Below are 17101 nucleotides of genomic sequence, written 5' to 3'. Positions count from 1 at the left end.
AATACTGCTATTATTATTAGGGTTGAATATAGTCAAGAGCTAAATTTATTAAATGGCAAAACTGTGCTAATATTCATAATATTAATTTAATGCCTCCTGTCTTGGTAAACAGAATGAATTGTAATTTATACCAAACTTTTCACTGATGCATAACAATGCATACAAAAAGGAAATCCAATTTAAAAAAATTGAAATATTAAAAAACCTCACATGTTAATACTATCATTTAGCAGGAGTAATTTTTGCCCAAATTATTAGAAGTTTGGGAAAGTTAAAAATAATCAACAACAGTATGTGTTGAATAGCACAAAAACATTACTTGGAATTAAGTTGGTAGCGTGTGAAATAGCATAAAAATGTTCCTAACAAAACACTCGAGCTACAGAATTTCCATAAACATGGAAAACTTTTTACACTTAAAATTAGACATTCAATAGATATTTTTACATGGCATTGAAATATAAAATTCAAATCATACCGGTATTTTGTTGAAGTTAAACATTAAATTAGCCTTCAGAAATCTGCATTCCTCTCTCTTAAACAAAACTATGAGAGTATCAGAATATGCTCCTTAGAGAATTCATGCTATTAATACAGGTAAACAATTTAGCTTCAAAAGTTATCTCAGTGCTGCTTGCCTACCTTTAGAAAAAATGACTCGTACTACAAGATGTAATGGTCTACATTGGATAGAATTTTTTTTAAAAAATTAGAGGAGTTAATTTTTTCCTAGCACGTCTTATCATAGCACCATTACTTTTATACAAAAACAGCCACAGGAATTTTCTTTAAAATCAAAACTGAAGTCTAGTTTCCCTGCTAAACACATTTCCATAAATCTAGTCTGCAGTAAACTAATACACTTAAAAAGTTCGTTTCAAGTGATGTAACAACATGACCTTCTACTCAGTCAATCGGGAGAAAGCAACAAAATACACCAGAACAACTGTACTGTCCAAATCTTCTTTTGGAAGCCCGTAACTGAAAATAAGTACCAATGTCAAAAAGTCAATTTAAGTAGCTGCCCTTAAGAGTAAGTTACAAGTCACATGCAAAGAATCTGACAAGAGGTAAAAGCATACAAACACCAGCATCTTATACATTATGATATGTCACTAACAGTAGAAAACTGTTTATATAGTCTGTAAAAGGTTACATCTAAGATCACAATATCTTGAAAATAAGTTTTCCTGAAAACATTATACATTTATATCAAGATATTTAGTGGAAAACTTGATAATTCACCGTTATCAAGTTACTTACCTGAAAGATAAAAATTGTTTTAATCATCTTGTTCAATGAACCAACAAGAAGGAGCTCTGACAACCAACCAAAAGATTACTCATCCAGCTATAATTACAGTGAGTTCAAAAATGAAAGGCTTGGATAGAGAAAAGGTCTTCCTATAAACATGGACAATGTGTAAACACACAAGTTAAGTTCGTTTATGATATTTAGCCAACGTTTCCTCCATCCTCACCCAGAAGTGACAGTGTTATTAAATTTAAAATAAGATGGTATTGTACAAAATATTTTTTTGATCAATAGGTTCCAACAAGACAAATTATCACATGCTAGTACTGCTTTGTACTTTTAGTATTGGCAACAGAACACACTGCTGAACTGGAGGTTCTGATACACACTTACTGCTTATTAGGTTTAGATCTGCTCAAGTATTAACCACTCCACTCTCTCAGTTTCTACTTCAAATACTATCAAAAAGATTCCAAAGGGATTTAAGCCCTAGATTATCTTTCAAACCCAGAAATTAGTTGAATCCATAAAAATAAACCAGTTCAGAACAAAACTTCTTGTTAGAAAATATCAAACTAAAGAGGAACACACAGAAAATACCTGCAGCTGTAGGCCCTGCCTTAGGATCCCTTATCTCTACCAGATCCCACTTTACCAGGTTCCTTCAAAAGAAAAATCTGTTGATTTATAAAAGGCTAGAACTTTTCAGCTCCTGGATTTAGTTTAATTTTTCCAAGTTGTCCCTCTTCTACTGATGCACACTTCTTTTCTTGTTGAGGATATTCCAGAAGAGTATTGTAAAACAAAAATCTGCTAGTATTTTCTGCATGCACTCAATTCTTTAAGGTGTATGGTGGAGTAGGAATATTCAAAGACACTTTCTGATATTATCTCTTCATCTAAGCAACCAAAACAACGCAGAGAAAACTGTTTTTCACACTATACTTTCTAGCCTCAGTCACAATTTAGATGAGTGCATACAAAGCACCATCTTGTATAATTTCATAAGACAGAGATAGGGAACATTAAAAATTAAGATTAGCCCTTCAATTTGAGATTAATCATATCTTTGCAAAAAACCTGCAATTCAGCCACAGTGCAAATTAGATGTGGTAATACAAAGGGAAGGAAAATACCATGAAAATACCCTAAAAGGAAAAGCTAAACAAGCGTGTCCTCTGTAAAAGCAATACACTGATTAGCCTCATTCAAAAAGAGTTGGAAAAGACTGCACTTCTTGATTAAGACAACAATGATAGTAACCACTGGTATTCAGCTCAGTTAGTACTGATAGCAGGCTGACTTGCTGAGAGACAGCTGAAATGCTGGATGACTCCCCATAGCAGCTGATACAATAGCTTTACCAAATGGGAACAGTACCATCCTGGAGTCCAGCCTGAAGCCAACAGATCCTGACTTGCCTTCTGCAGACTGATCATTTCCAAAACTCTGTGGAATTTTCTCTCAGACAGTCCCAAAGTCACTGAAGTGAGTCTATCTCATTACAAAATTTGAAGGCAATGCAAGTGAACACCCTCCTCTCTCAAAGGAAACAAATACATTCTATGGGAACACTGCCTGAAACTCCTACAGAATATTAACCCAGTATAAAAATATCACACACCAAAAATAAAACTCCCACAGCCATGTATGGAAGTTGAAAAGAACAACCTAAGCTACTTACACAGAATCCGGAGTAGGACAAAGAAAATTGTAATACAGATCAAAAGTAGAGGTTTTGTATCATCTTTAGTAAGTGCTTAACAGAAACAGCAGGAGAACAACTGTCTTCAGAGCCACAAACAAAGCATGCAGATGGCCCACTGTTTGTCCAGCTTACGCATATGGCCAGAATTAAAATTCTCCATCTTTCAGTATCTGCACAGAAGCATTCCAGGATGAACTAACATACGTTCAATCAACTAAAAGCAGTACCTCCTGAGTTACCACTGTTGAGGAGCCCCTCACATTTTGAACAACTCTTCAAAGACAGGTCATTAGAGGAGAATAAAAGTGTTAAATCTTCTGGGTGCTTGCGTTATTTGATGACTATGAGGGGAAAAAAAGACCACAAATCATGTGCCCACACTATTATAGTTCTCTCTCTCACCCCATAAGCTGGTGAAAATCTTTTGAGAGAAATACTAGACCTTCTTTTGAAAGTCTGCCACAAAGTCAACAGGTATCAGACAACACTATTTCTAAGCAAATACAATTTTCTTTAGATCTGGATTTATAATTTTGAAGAATTCTTACAAAGTTAAACATGCTCAAACTTAAGATACTTCTAGATCCTACAAACTCTCCAAGAAGTCATTTGGTCTTCATTACTGGTGAATGTCTCTTTTACATAGCAATACATAGCTAGTTGTATGTAGCCATTTCTGAAGAGCACAGATTCAGACAGTGACCCACCCATAAAATTATGTTGGTTTTGGTTGGGTTTTCTTTTGCTACATACAATAGCAAACACAAAATACATATTAAACTGTCTATACCATTCTACTACTCCTTGCCCTTCTTCCCCCTTCCTCATTTTATCCTGGGCAAGGTGGGGAAAGGAAAAGCAAGACGGAAGAAAATACAGCTCTTACCTTTGGGCAAGGAACCAATAGGAGGTAAAAGTTAAAGATGGATTTATACTAACATCTCCAACTCCCAAAAGATCAGTGTCTGAGGTTTCATCTTTTTTTTTTTTTTTTTTTTTTAATTGTAATAACGCAGTACATAAGTCTTCAAAAACAGCTATTAGGCTTACCACCTGCAGCAGTAGTTTTGGAAACACTACTCTTAGAGATGGCAGTAAAACTGAATTTTAGTTTAAGAAAGAAAATCCTTCAGTTTTACTCTTGCTAAAAATGTTATTCATCTTACAGCCAAAATTGTATTACAGACCTAAGAAAATGTGGAAAAAAAGGTGCTGTTTTACTTTATGCTAAACAATACCAAACTGCAGACACCCATTAAAAGACAGTCCTGGTCATGTTTCAGTTGCAGTCAGTCAGCCTCACACTCTCATTTGTTTCAAATATAGCAATACAGTATTTATGCAACTTCAGAGCAAGCAAAATCCACACACCAACTGAAAACTGATGCTCCCCATCTTTAAAAACAAACAAACAAACAAAAAAAATGAACAAAACCCAAACATATGCCACTCCCAAGCCTCAAAACAACTCCCCACTCCTAAATGTAATCTTCTGTTGGACCAGCAAGATCACCCTACTCGCCTCATCGGCACACAGTGAACAGGCTGAAAACAGGGACAAACATACAACTAGGGAGCCAGGGAGAAGGGGGAAAGAGAAAACCATACTGTGAAATTTCACCCTAGTACAAACATATGTATGTTAATATTTTACGGTAAACGAGAAATTTGCAAGTTAAACAAATTGCTTAACGTATCTCATGTATAATTATACAGTATTTCGAAAAGAAATGCTTCTCTGTAACAGGTTAAAATGCAAAACTAGGTTTATCAGCGAAGTAAAGCAAGCAAGCAAGCTGTCTAATTAAGGCATACCAAGGACATGTTTTCTGCAATTGGGAAAAGTGGATTTCAGAGCTTTTTAAAATATGAAGTAAAATACAGTGGCAACAATGAGACATGTAAGACTGGAATGCCATTGGGTTAAAAGTCATTTGGCATTAGAAAGTGATATAAGTTTACATGAAAAAACGTTAAACTTCAAATGTTTGTCAAAAAGAAATTAAATATCTGTGTAAGTAAAGACAAAAGACCATCACATATTAAGCACACAATTTAGGGAACATATTCTACTTTTAAAATGTACTCTTCCCATAATTATTTATTTCTAGGATAAAATTCTAAACGTACTTTAAAACAGAAAATGAGAGGCTTTACGTGTTATGTAAAGTGGGAAAGTCTTTCCTCCAATAGTTTTCCTATCTTACCTGTATCTTCAATGAATTGCACACATTTTTCAACAAACAGAGGTATCGGTTTCTCGGGTGTAACCAGATCCTGTAGGGGCATCCCAAAGTAATTACTTTCCCAGTTTCTACGGATTGGAGGATTGAATGTCTTAGTTTTCTTTTTCGGCTACAACAAAACAGAGTTATTTAAGTAATATTCAAGTAATATTTTAATTAACTCATATTGCAACTATTCAGTAAAAACAAACAGGTCACACATCCATCAGACATTAAAATTCCTCTAAGGCAAACTGAATAAAAATAAACATACTTTTAAAATAGCATACATTAGATACAAAGCACTCAACTTATATTAGATTTGATCATTTTTGTATCGTATTAGGAACAGGGTGACCCAATGCACCACTAACTGAATAGGAACAAAAATAAACACACTAGAGTGCTATGACAAGTCTTTAACACACTAACTTTCAGTACCACTCACAAAGGAATCTATATGAATCATGTTTGAACCACACTTCTATAGAAATTTTTAGGATTATTATAAAAAGTGTCATATCACAAGAAAAACCCTGTCTTCTGTATGTGTCTCATTAAAGATACTAAATAATATTTATATTGCAACTATGCTAGAAACGTGATGATGGAGAACGTATAGCAATCAGAGTCAGTGCTGCAGGCACTCCTATGAAGCTTGATCGCTTTGGTACAGGCACAGGATTTTTAGCCAAAAGGAGGTCTGCACCCAATCAAATGCAATAGGATGATGAGTTTCATACAGAGCTTTCTTGCTTGTTTTTTTATTTTTTTTCCCCTGAGACAGACTTTTATCAGTTCAGCTGATAAATCACCTTTGGATGACTACAAGAATTACGTTGTGAAGATAGAGACTTCCTTCTCACAAGGAGTCACCTGGAAAAGCTGGGGGGTAATGGATACAAGTTACTCCCGGAGAGGTTCCAACTGGACTCAAGAGGAAAATTTTTCACAATGCAAATAATCAGCCATTGGAATAATCTCCCCGGAGAAGTGGTGGATTCCCCAACATGGGACAATTTGAACAATCAGCTGGACAGGGTGCTGGGCCATCTTGTCTAAACTGTGCTTTTGCCAAGAAAAGTTGGACCAGATGATCCTTGAGGTCCCTTCCAACCTGGTATACCTGGTATTCCATGATTCTATGATTGTATCAGATAGCATGTTTCATTTCTAAATGCTGATGAAAATATTCAGAGACGGATATATACAGCAGTCAATCGCAAATGTGGCAAATGATTATGGAAACTGAATGAACACCATTATTAAAATCTAGCATTTTATCTTTAAGTTTATATACAGCAAGAAGTTAGTTAAAAGCAGTTACATTTTCATAAATTTAATAACAAGGTTTCTAGAATTTTGTAATTTATAATAAGACTACACCTCGATTACAGAAATGAGACATGTTTTGTCTTAATAGTTATTTTACACCTAGAAAAGTCTTGAATTTAAATCTGTGTAAAAAAAAAAAAATTTCTAGACTTTTGTACCATCAAATTTACTTAATCAGTCCTTACAGACTGCCTAGAACTTTAAGTCAGATTCATGACTGACACCCACTGAGAATTAATGACCTGAAGTTGAACTCTAGGGGGGAAAGTAGAAACAACAGACTAAAGACCATTTCTCCAGCTGTCACTCCACAGAACCTGTGGAACTTCTCCAATACTTGATTTAAAAAAAAAAAAAATTAAAAAAAAATCCGTTAATCAAGCCTTTCATTAACCTAATTAAACAAGTAAGACTTTTTATGTGGAATGTCTCTTCATAAAACAGCCTGTACTTCCTGAAATCAGCAGCAGAGTACCCATGACTGACCACGGTAACAGAGGGCTAACAAAAAATTAGGCTTATCCTTCACATTTGGGATTTCTATAAAAGGTTCGGCATTTGTAATTTACAAGAAAGTAAATGTTTACTAGAGAGTTCTTCAAAACATTAGAAAGAAATTGCTCTCCAGCAATTCATTTCTCCCCAAGTTTTACATTAACTGAAAATTTAATAAATAGTTTAGGAAAAAAGCTTAGGATAAATTTTTAGGATATACCGCCATGAATAAAGCAGACAATATCTGAAAGCATTCAACTGTCAACTCTTTGCATAACTTTTATTCATCTTGGATGAGATATCGATAGTTCCACCAGTATGTGCCTTCTAGTTCATTGGCCATTTTCTCTTCAGTGGCAAAATCATATTTATTTAGGCAACAACCAGTTCAGATAAGCAGCAGCTGCAAGGGCCAAGCTGAAGCTAAAGATTGTGTTAAACTCAGTGAAAACATCTTTGTCAAATGTTAAATGAAAGATCATTTTAGAGATACATACATTAACACAATAAAAAAAGCAAAACCAAATTGAAATGATTTTTTTCCAAGATGTTCAGTGCACATCCCTACCATCTCAGAATAAACCAAGCAACACTCAGACTGTGGATTTCAGACATAGCAGATAGAAAAAGACTGTGCGTGTCTCTTTGATTGACATGATATTAGCATAACATAATTAAATATAAACAAATTTTGTTGGCGTGAATGGAAAGCAATCCGGTTAATGGAATAATAAACTAGGATTTCACAGAATTTTTATGATAATTATAATACTAATGAATTTTATTGTCTATGTAGAATACCTGGACACACTATGAAATATCAAATATGTCTGCAGAGCCAGAATAAAGAACGTTTTTTTCCTAACAATTGTCCTGTATTTAGAAGAACGGTTGAAGGGACCGAGATATCAAGTATAACATTATATACGCAAAAAAGTAGAAAGGTTTCTTAACTGAATTGTCTACCTGAAACAACCAGTTTAATCTCTAATTTGGAAAGTGAGAATTTGTCTAAGGAATTTAAAGAAGAATAAAAGAATAAAGAAAAAAGGGGAGGAAAACCCCAGATGTCCTGTTCAAGATGATCTAAAAGTAAAGTAGGAGAAGAGATGATTGTTGCAGGGATGTTCCATAAACATGACACTAGGATTTCATAAGGCAGATAAAGTTACAATAATAATTTTATCAGCTATTTCCCATTATGTACCATTATGTATTTTGTCTCTCTCCTGTCCAATATTTATTAAAATGTCTCTCTCACAGTTTCCCTTTCTTTTGGGGCATGTGAGGGGGTAAACTCTCCAACAACAGTGCAAATCCAGTCTTCCTGCAAATAACATTATCTACGTGATCCTCACCAAAAAATACTTTTGCAAATTACCAACAAAGCTTTAAGATATTAAAAACCAGGTTATTTCCTGATTTGAGACCTCCATACTTTCCTCAAGTTGCATGTCTAGACTTCTTAAGCAGAGAACTCGTTCTGAACAAAAAGGCATGCTACTGTGTAAAAGACCTGATCTTTGTCAAAAGATAACTGACTTCAGAAAAAAAATTCAGGTCTTATTTCTAAGAAAAATAAGCTTTAATGAAAGTTTTTTTGTAATCCCTGTTCCCCACTGAAAAAAATAGCAGCTTTTCTAATCCATCAATCAAAGCATGGAACTTTAAATCTGCTAGTGAAGATAATGACTATCATAAATTTTTTTGAGTAAAATTAACTTTTAAAAGTTCTCTAATGAAACAATATTTAAACAAAAACATCGTTAAACATTTGTATTGTGTTTGCATGGCAAGGTTTTGGTAGTACAGGGGTGGCTTCTGTAAGGAGCTGCTGGAAGCCTCCCCTATGTCTGACAGGGCCAATGCCAGCTGGCTCCAAGACAGACTCACCACTGGCCAAGTCATCAGTGACAGTGGTAGTGCCCCCAGGATAACATGTTTAGAAAGGGGAAAAAAAAAAAAACCCAAACCAAACAACTGCACAGCAGCAGCCAGAAGAGAGGAGTGAGAATACCTCCCTGCAGCCCATGGAGGTTAACAGTGGAGCAGACAGATATCCACCTGCAGCCCATGGAGGACACCATGCCAGAAGGGGGTTGTGACCCCATGGGAAGCCAGTGCTGGAGCAGGTTTCTGGCAGGACCTGTGGCCCCGTGGAAGGAGACAGCCCACGCTGGAGCAGGTTTGCTGGCAGGACTTGTGACCCTGTGGGGAACTCATGCTGGAGCAGTTTGTGAAGAACTGTAACCCATAAGAAGGACTCACATTGCAGAAGTTTGTGGAGGACTGCATCCCATGGGAGGAACCCTACACGCTGGAGCAGGGGAAGTGTGAGGAGTCCTTCCCACGAGGAGGAAGACGCAGCAGAAACAACATGTGATGAACTGACTGCAACCCCCATTCCCTGTCCCCCTGTGCCACTGACAGGGAGGAGGTAGAGACGTCAGGAGTGAAGTTGAGCCCCAGAAGAAGGGAGAAGTGGGAGGAAAATCGTTTAAGATTTGGTTTTATTTCTCATTACGCTACTCTGACTTTTAATTGGCAATGAATTAAATTAATTTTCCCCAAGTTGAGTCTGGTTTGCCCATGACAGTAACCAGTGAATGATCTCCCTGTCCTTATCTCAACCCACAAACCTTTCATTATATTTTCTTTCCCCTGTTCAGCTGAGATGGGGGAGTGTCAGAGTGGCTTTAGCAGGCACCTGGCATCCAGCCAGGGTCAACCCTCCACAACATTCAATCATTCATTTAGTTAAACAGCACCGGAAAAAGGTGAATCGTTTCTAAATTTCTCAATTTTGGCAGAGATATTATGATTTTGCCACAGATATTTTTAGTTTAATAGTTCTGCCCTACTCCCCACAATACAGCAGTCACCATACAGTGACCATACAGTGAGCACTAACTTAGGGACAGTCAAAGACAATTTTGTGTGCAAAAAAAAACAAGAACCAGCACACAAGTTTTGTTAGTTAATCCTAGCAAAAAGCTCATTGTTCCACATATCACTGTTTCATGTTAGTAATTAAAACACAAGCCCAACACCATAAAGCTGGAATCCTTAGTTTTCATATAAATCTATTTTTTTTATAATTGATTGCTTCACTAATGTTGAGCTTTCCAGCATTCACCACTTAATTCTTGCCAAAGACAACCTCTCTTCATACCCTAACAGAGGTTAGTGCCAAACCTCCAGCTGATCCAGATGCATCCTCCAGATGCAGGAAAGCATTTTAACTCTGAGAATCCCAAAGTTACCTTGTGTTGCTGATACCAAAAGCATTTACCTGCCATATTGCTTTAATTACAGTAGTTTAATCACTGAAACATATGTTGCAAAAGATTGGCCAAAGTCCTCTAAATAAAAGACAAGGTAAACACAAAAACATATTCTAGAGTGGCACAGTATCCAATTATTGATTCAAAACTAGAAATATTATTATTAAAAGCACAAAGCCATGAAAATGTAGATTTACTTAATACTCAAGATTAACCCTCTTGACTATAGGTACCAGGGGACCAGGTAAGCAGCACTCACCTTCTAGGGAGAAACTAGGCTGAGACTTCAGCCAGCTGTGAGTCTCGAGAGTACAATGCACTTAAACACAACCTTTTAAAATTAACTCAGAAAACTGAAAAGCTGCCTGAACCTACCTATCAACCCCCTTTTATGGATCGGCTGCTTACTCTAGCAAGTCCTCTCTGTTCAAGAGGAGCTCCCCTTCTTTTTTTCCTCTCTCACCTCCATCCCACCAGAACTACCAGCATAATGCATTTATCAAAGGGGAAATTCAGCCACTTCTCTACCTCCCACACACTTCACTACTACTTTTAACACAAAGGAAATTTTCTGCCTGCTTCGTTTGCAGTCAGCCATAGGGTCATGGAGGGCAAAGTCAATATATTCAGGACCATTAAAATATTTTATAAAACCACGCACCATGAACAGCATTCATTTTATAGGCTTAATAAAGTATTTGTAATATCTAATTCATGGCTAGCTCTTCAGAAACTATACAACATATGAATAATGCAGATGATGGTCCCTAAAATGCTCTTTCTTCCCCTCATGCCTTCTGCCATTTTTAGAGTTCCAGCTTGTTACACTAAGCTTTAAACTATGGAGGCTCAAGAAGGCATATGGCTCCAAATATGTATTTTAAGAGTGCTAAATTTGAACAGCTGAAAACTGAAAGTACAGATTTTGATATTTCCTATACTCCTCAGGAGAAAAAAAAAAAAAAAAAAAAAAAAAAAAAAATCGCTGCACATTCCAGTCTGAAGTAGACAGTACTTTGCTAAATCAATCATTGAATTTACACAAGAACAGCTGAATAAAAATGTAAGTTGATCTCCCAATTCTCACATTTACCATAGTCTTATTAAAACTGAGATCAACACACATGGGCTATACACTACCTAACACTATTCCAGTAATAGTTTTAACATAAAATTTCATATAGTTTTGAAGTTATAATGTGAGCAAACAAGATTAAGCATAGAAAAATAGATGTCAAACCTGTGTTCTAAAACAAGCCAGAGTAAGATATGTGAGAATCCATCTAGGTGCTAGTGGATTTTTCTTGCTGAAATACTGAGACAAGTTTTCAGATTAATTCAAAGTAAAAGGCAACTTACAATCGTCTTGGTATAAAGGAAAAGGGAAAAAATGCAATTCACAACCTTCGTTGGAAGCAATGAAAGTTGTTTGCAAACAAGGTTACAAGGCATAACGTTTTAAAGCGCTATTTTGCAGATGTAATTTAACAACACAGCTGGAAACGTCAGTCACCAAAAAAAAAAGTAAAAATCAGACCTTGAATTAGAAAACTATTGACTGCTGGTCAAAGAATAAAAATAGTGAACTTCTGAAACTTTTTCACATTTAGTAACCTAACAATGGCATGTCAAAGAATTACCACTGGTCAGTTAATTGACTATATTGTTTACAAGATCTCTGTAGTTAGGAAAGATACTCATACTAATCTTATTCCTCCTTTTACAAATGTATTAACAAAATAGTTCTTCCGTAACAAAACAGGAAGCCAGCAGAATTTATTTCAAGATGAGACTCTGCTTTTTCCTTTGCAGAAATTTATTCAGGGTATTTGCTGTTCTTGATATGCCGGGGGGGATAGAAACTAAAAAAAACCCTATACTTCATAAGAGTGGAAAAAAATACAGCCTAAATTAGACACTTAACATATCTCAAAATGTTCGGAAAGGTGAGAGCTCTAAATTAGCTGGATAAATTTTTAATACTCATCAATTCCATAGTAAAGATAAATAATAAGGTTATTAATTGGAACCATATGGAATAGCAACTGGTTTCCAGATCATGCAGGCTTCCTGCTGTACAGGGAATTACTAAATTAAGACAAAGGTCATAAATAACTTGCAATTATTGAATGCAGTAGTAATAATAATAGATAAAATCAATAATAATTTATAAATAATTAAAAAATATTTCTATCAAGCTTGTTTACACATGAGAAGAACATAGTGAGAACAATGAAAAGCCAACGAGCACTCTGGGTCTTTGGTTTGTGTCTTTTATCAATGCATAAACTGCATGATGGTTGCAGCTTTAGGGTTACTGCACACACATGAAGAGGCTCCTTCTGTGTGAGATATAAGAAGGCTTCCTCCAGCAAGATCCTTATCCTCTAGAAATTTCCACTGCCCTTTCACATCCTGAAATTTTCTCTCTGTTGCCCCATATCTTCAAACTAATCAAGTTAAACTAAAGACAAAATTAATTTATTATATGGCTTGCAAGGCTGCTGTTTTTAAGCGACTGGTGTGTATCAACAGACAATAATGTTCTATACTAGACCTTAGTATTACAGTGTTAAAGATCCTAATTGAGATAACTACTTGTAGTTCCCACTTTTTGAAAAAGACATGGAAATAAATGAGCGCACATCTCAGCTGGAGATGTCTAACTCGACAAAGAGGAAACAGCTGAGGCAAAGTTGCATATGAACATTGTTCTCTGTGTCTAGTTCCTCCCATGTTTGTGAACACTGGTAAGGAAACAGATAATCAAACATAGAAAGCATTTGATGTAATAGAGAATTCACTCTAGAAAATGCATGTAATCTGAGAGATACTTTGTGTAATAAGAGCAGAAAGGACTAGGTGCTTTTTCATAGGAGAAACTTTTACAGAAAAAGGTTCTGTAGGAGAAAGAAAAGCACATCATGGCTTAACACATATACTGGCAACACAACATGCACTTGAAAGCTTTCAAGCATAGTGTGTGTGCACAGCTCCACACCAACTTGGCTAACAAGTCACAGAATCATAGAATGCTTAGAGTTGGAAGGGACCTTAAAGATCATTGAGTTCCAACCCCCCTGCCATGGTCAGGGACACCTCCCACTAGAGCAGGTTGCTCAAAGCCCCATCCAGCCTGGCCTTGAACACTTCCAGGGATGGGGCATCCACAACTTCCCTGAGCAACCTGTTCCAGTGCTTCACCACCCTCACAGTAAAGAATTTCTGCCTAATGTCTAATCTAAATCTCCCCTCTTCCAATTTAAAACCATTACCCCTCATCCTGTCACTACATTTCCTGACAAAGAGTCCCTCTCCGGCTCTCCTGTAAGCTCCCTTGAGATATTGGAAGGCTGCTATGACTCTGAAGCCCGTCTGCTTTCTTTTTCCCCCCTTCGCTCCACTTTTCTTCATATATGTCCCTACTAGAAAAAGTTGAACAGTTCACTAGTTAACAGCACATGCAAGGCCACGTAATATTTTTCAGAACACTTAGAAACATGGTGATAACATGAAATAGGATAGAGGTGGGTGTATCACAAGTTAGACTATGCTAGACTGATTCAACCTTCTCCACTGAAAACGTATTACTTTCTAGAGGTAAAGAAACTACAATGATCAGATGGTTTTACCCATCCAGACTTTAGTAAGGCATTTGATGGTGGCATATAGGAAACTACTGCGACAGCTGCAATAACAGAAACAGGATGATATTCAACAACAAAAAGGACAGTCATGGACTACTGGAAAATCATACACTGGAATATGCATGTAGCATGTACTATAATGTACACATATGTATGTACAATGTACACATATGTACACGTAATGTATGACATGTATGTACTATACGTGTGTGTATGTACCATAATGTGCATGTACTATAAACCACCTGTACTGAAGTTATTAGCTGGAAATTACCAAGACCAAGAATAGGCCAAAGGTTCCTAAAGTGACAATAATTGCAGCTAAGAAGAAGTTGGGTGCAATCACACAGTTGTGTCAGTCAGGTAGTAATTTCTAGTACAGGTCAACAAACATTAAGTTTATATGGTGCACTGCTATGACATTATTTGCAATACAATACACAGCTTCAGTCCTTCTCATTTGAAAATGTAAGTTCAGAGAGAACTTGACTCAGGTCAAGCAGCAGCCACATTCTCTTCACCTGTTCACAGGTGACAGATATCACAAAAAGAAAAAACATTTCAGGAGAAAGGTTACCACGAGGAAAGGTGAAAACTAGGAATTGCAGGAAGATTCCTCAGCAATACAGAGGAAACAGAAGTTCTGGGGGAGTTTTACAGAATAGTGAGAATGAGGGGATAAAAGTTTTCAGAGGAATTAGTTCTATGATAATTTAAAACAGAGCTCAAGGATGATTCTTCCAGTTCTGACTACCAGTATATAGAAACAAGACCTGAGAATACAAACATAGTGTTATTGACAACAATGGGCAAATAATTAAGACCAAAGCACATTTACTTAACTGGTCTCAGTTTTCAATTCTTTAATTTCCTTTGGTAACAAGTAACGTTAGAGGACCTTGCAAGTAATGTTATCTGCTCACCACAGATTTTCCATTGCTATACTTTCCTCAGTAAAGCACGTTATGGCACCCAAGAGCAACAAGTAGCACAATTCTGAGTATTTACTTCTGCCTTTAATAACGTGTTCACAACCGATTTTTTTAAAAGTTTAATACATACGTGTTAGCAGATCAGTCAAACCACAGCTGTTAATTTCAGGGTTGCAAAAATGAATTGTTGTTTTTCCTGCTCCATTGTTTGCCAAAACTCCCTTCCTCCTTCCTATGCATCCAGCTCTTACCTTTTCCCCTTTAATTTTTTACCTGAATCGTACAATCACTCTGCATCCATCACCTGCCTCCCTATTTCTGTTCTAGTGCCTGTACCTTTATTTGATCTCATCTTTTAAGATGGGAGACTAGGGTCTGAAAGCATTAGGACAGAATGAGCAAGGTCATGTCAGAATGATCCTTCAGCAAGGTCATGTCTCTTTCTTTAAACACATTATCTTTATATGTTTTCTTATTCTGGGTCTACCTTTGAAACATTTTCCAGAACCTCCAAGCGGAGAGTAAATACCACTTTAAGAAACTTTCATTGTGTTTAACTTTAAAGTGTCTGTCATAAATGGAGGGAAAAAAAAAACAAACCCAAAAAACCCCAAACAAACCAACATCCCCCAACATCATTTTTAAAAAAAATTCTAAATGTAAAAATCTGCATAGGCAAATTTTGTCTCTAGAGGAAACCTGCTTTGCATAACTGAAACCTGAAGTACAAAAGCCACAAATGACTGTGCATAGGAGATTTCTGCAATACCATACAAGAAACCCACCCAAAAACACATCTCAAGCTCCACAAACCGAAAAAGATCAAAGGAGTATCAACAATGTTACACCCTATTTGGGTTTTAAAAAGCAACATCATACTACAAAGCTGATTTAAAAAATAATAATTAAAAAAAAAAAAAAATCAAGTTGTAATCCTTGGCAAAGCCAATGGGGACCTCAGACTTCAAAGGTCAAGGTCTTCCAAACAAATTCATTCTGTTCATAAGACTTCTGTATTTCAGAATCTTGTAATTATAGCAAGAATAGTTACACGTGTATCTTATGGTCCCTCTAAATACAGCTGAATAATTTAGACAAAGTATCAGTAAGAGCTTTAAGAAATACTCAGAAAGGAGTACAAAGGTTTTATTTATCCCTTTCACATTTACAGGGTCAAAACAGTCAAAAAAACAGCAGGTAATCTGTAAATAGCAGTGCACTAACATCTCTCACATGGACTAAATAACACTCAACAAGGAAAATATCACTTGAATCTATTTTGAGTTTTTGTAATTAAAGACTGCTAGTTGCTCATCTAAAAACACAGGAAAACACAGTGAGTTCCAAAACCAATAAAACTGCATCTCTCTTGAAAAAGAAATAAATCAACAGTTAAAAAAACCAATGGGGTATACTACAAACTAGAATGACTCATCCCATGAACTGGAACTACTCTCAGTTCAACATAATGCAAGTCAACACACATAAAAGTCATTACTTACCAAAAACAGTAAGCACTCAACATTCAGATGTTTTGAATGCTTGCAAACATTTTAGCTATCAAGTTAAATTTGCTTTCTCCATCATTACAATAATTAGTACTTCTACTGTTAAAAGCTTTCTCTGACTAATTTGAAAGTATCAGCACTGGACTGAAGTAAGTAAAAAAACAAACAAAGACAATCACAAAACCAAGAGGGACATAAAAAAAACTTGAAACAACTCTTGTACTCTTCAAGAGTCTTTACCACCACAAAAATTTAGAACAGCCTGAAACTTCCGACTGAGGCTGCCTCTCAACAGTAGAGGCTTTGGTAAAGGTATCAGTGGGTTTCCTGACACAATGCTAGGAAAAGAAGATCCTATTATACTACGTCTACACAGTTTAAACATAAATATCCAACTCGGAGGAACCTTCTGTCAACTCAACACAGCTGAGACAGCAGGAGGATTATGAACACTACATTTCATTTTCTATGTAGCAAAATTATTTCAATCAAAAGTAAATAAATTATTTTTAAGAAAAACAACATTTAAGTTTCCCAAAAAGAATACTTCAAAGTATTTTTAACCGTATGATTTTATACCCACAAGACATCATTATCTATGCTTATGAGTAAGCCTTAAGAAAATTTAGCATCCTTTAAATCAGTCATGTGTAATTCAAGTCACAGCTGCATACTAGGAAGTGCAATTCAAAAATTAATCTATTAGTAAAAAT

At 36.0% G+C, this 17101-nt stretch overlaps 1 protein-coding gene across 1 annotated transcript in view; it reads right to left on the bottom strand.

Moving 5' to 3' along the window:
• Positions 1-17101, bottom strand: part of ARHGAP5 (Rho GTPase activating protein 5) — a 49567-nt gene that overhangs the window by 15797 nt on the left and 16669 nt on the right. Inside the window, exon 4 of the mRNA XM_074148396.1 lies at positions 5170-5317. Within this exon, the coding sequence (XP_074004497.1) occupies positions 5170-5317 (148 nt within the window). The remainder of the gene's footprint in view (positions 1-5169; positions 5318-17101) is intronic.

This window comes from Numenius arquata, chromosome 6 (assembly GCF_964106895.1).
Source record: "Numenius arquata chromosome 6, bNumArq3.hap1.1, whole genome shotgun sequence".
Taxonomy (NCBI): Eukaryota; Metazoa; Chordata; class Aves; order Charadriiformes; family Scolopacidae; genus Numenius; species Numenius arquata.
The sequence above is the reverse complement of the archived record's forward strand: the minus strand, read 5'-3'. Positions and strand labels throughout refer to the sequence as shown.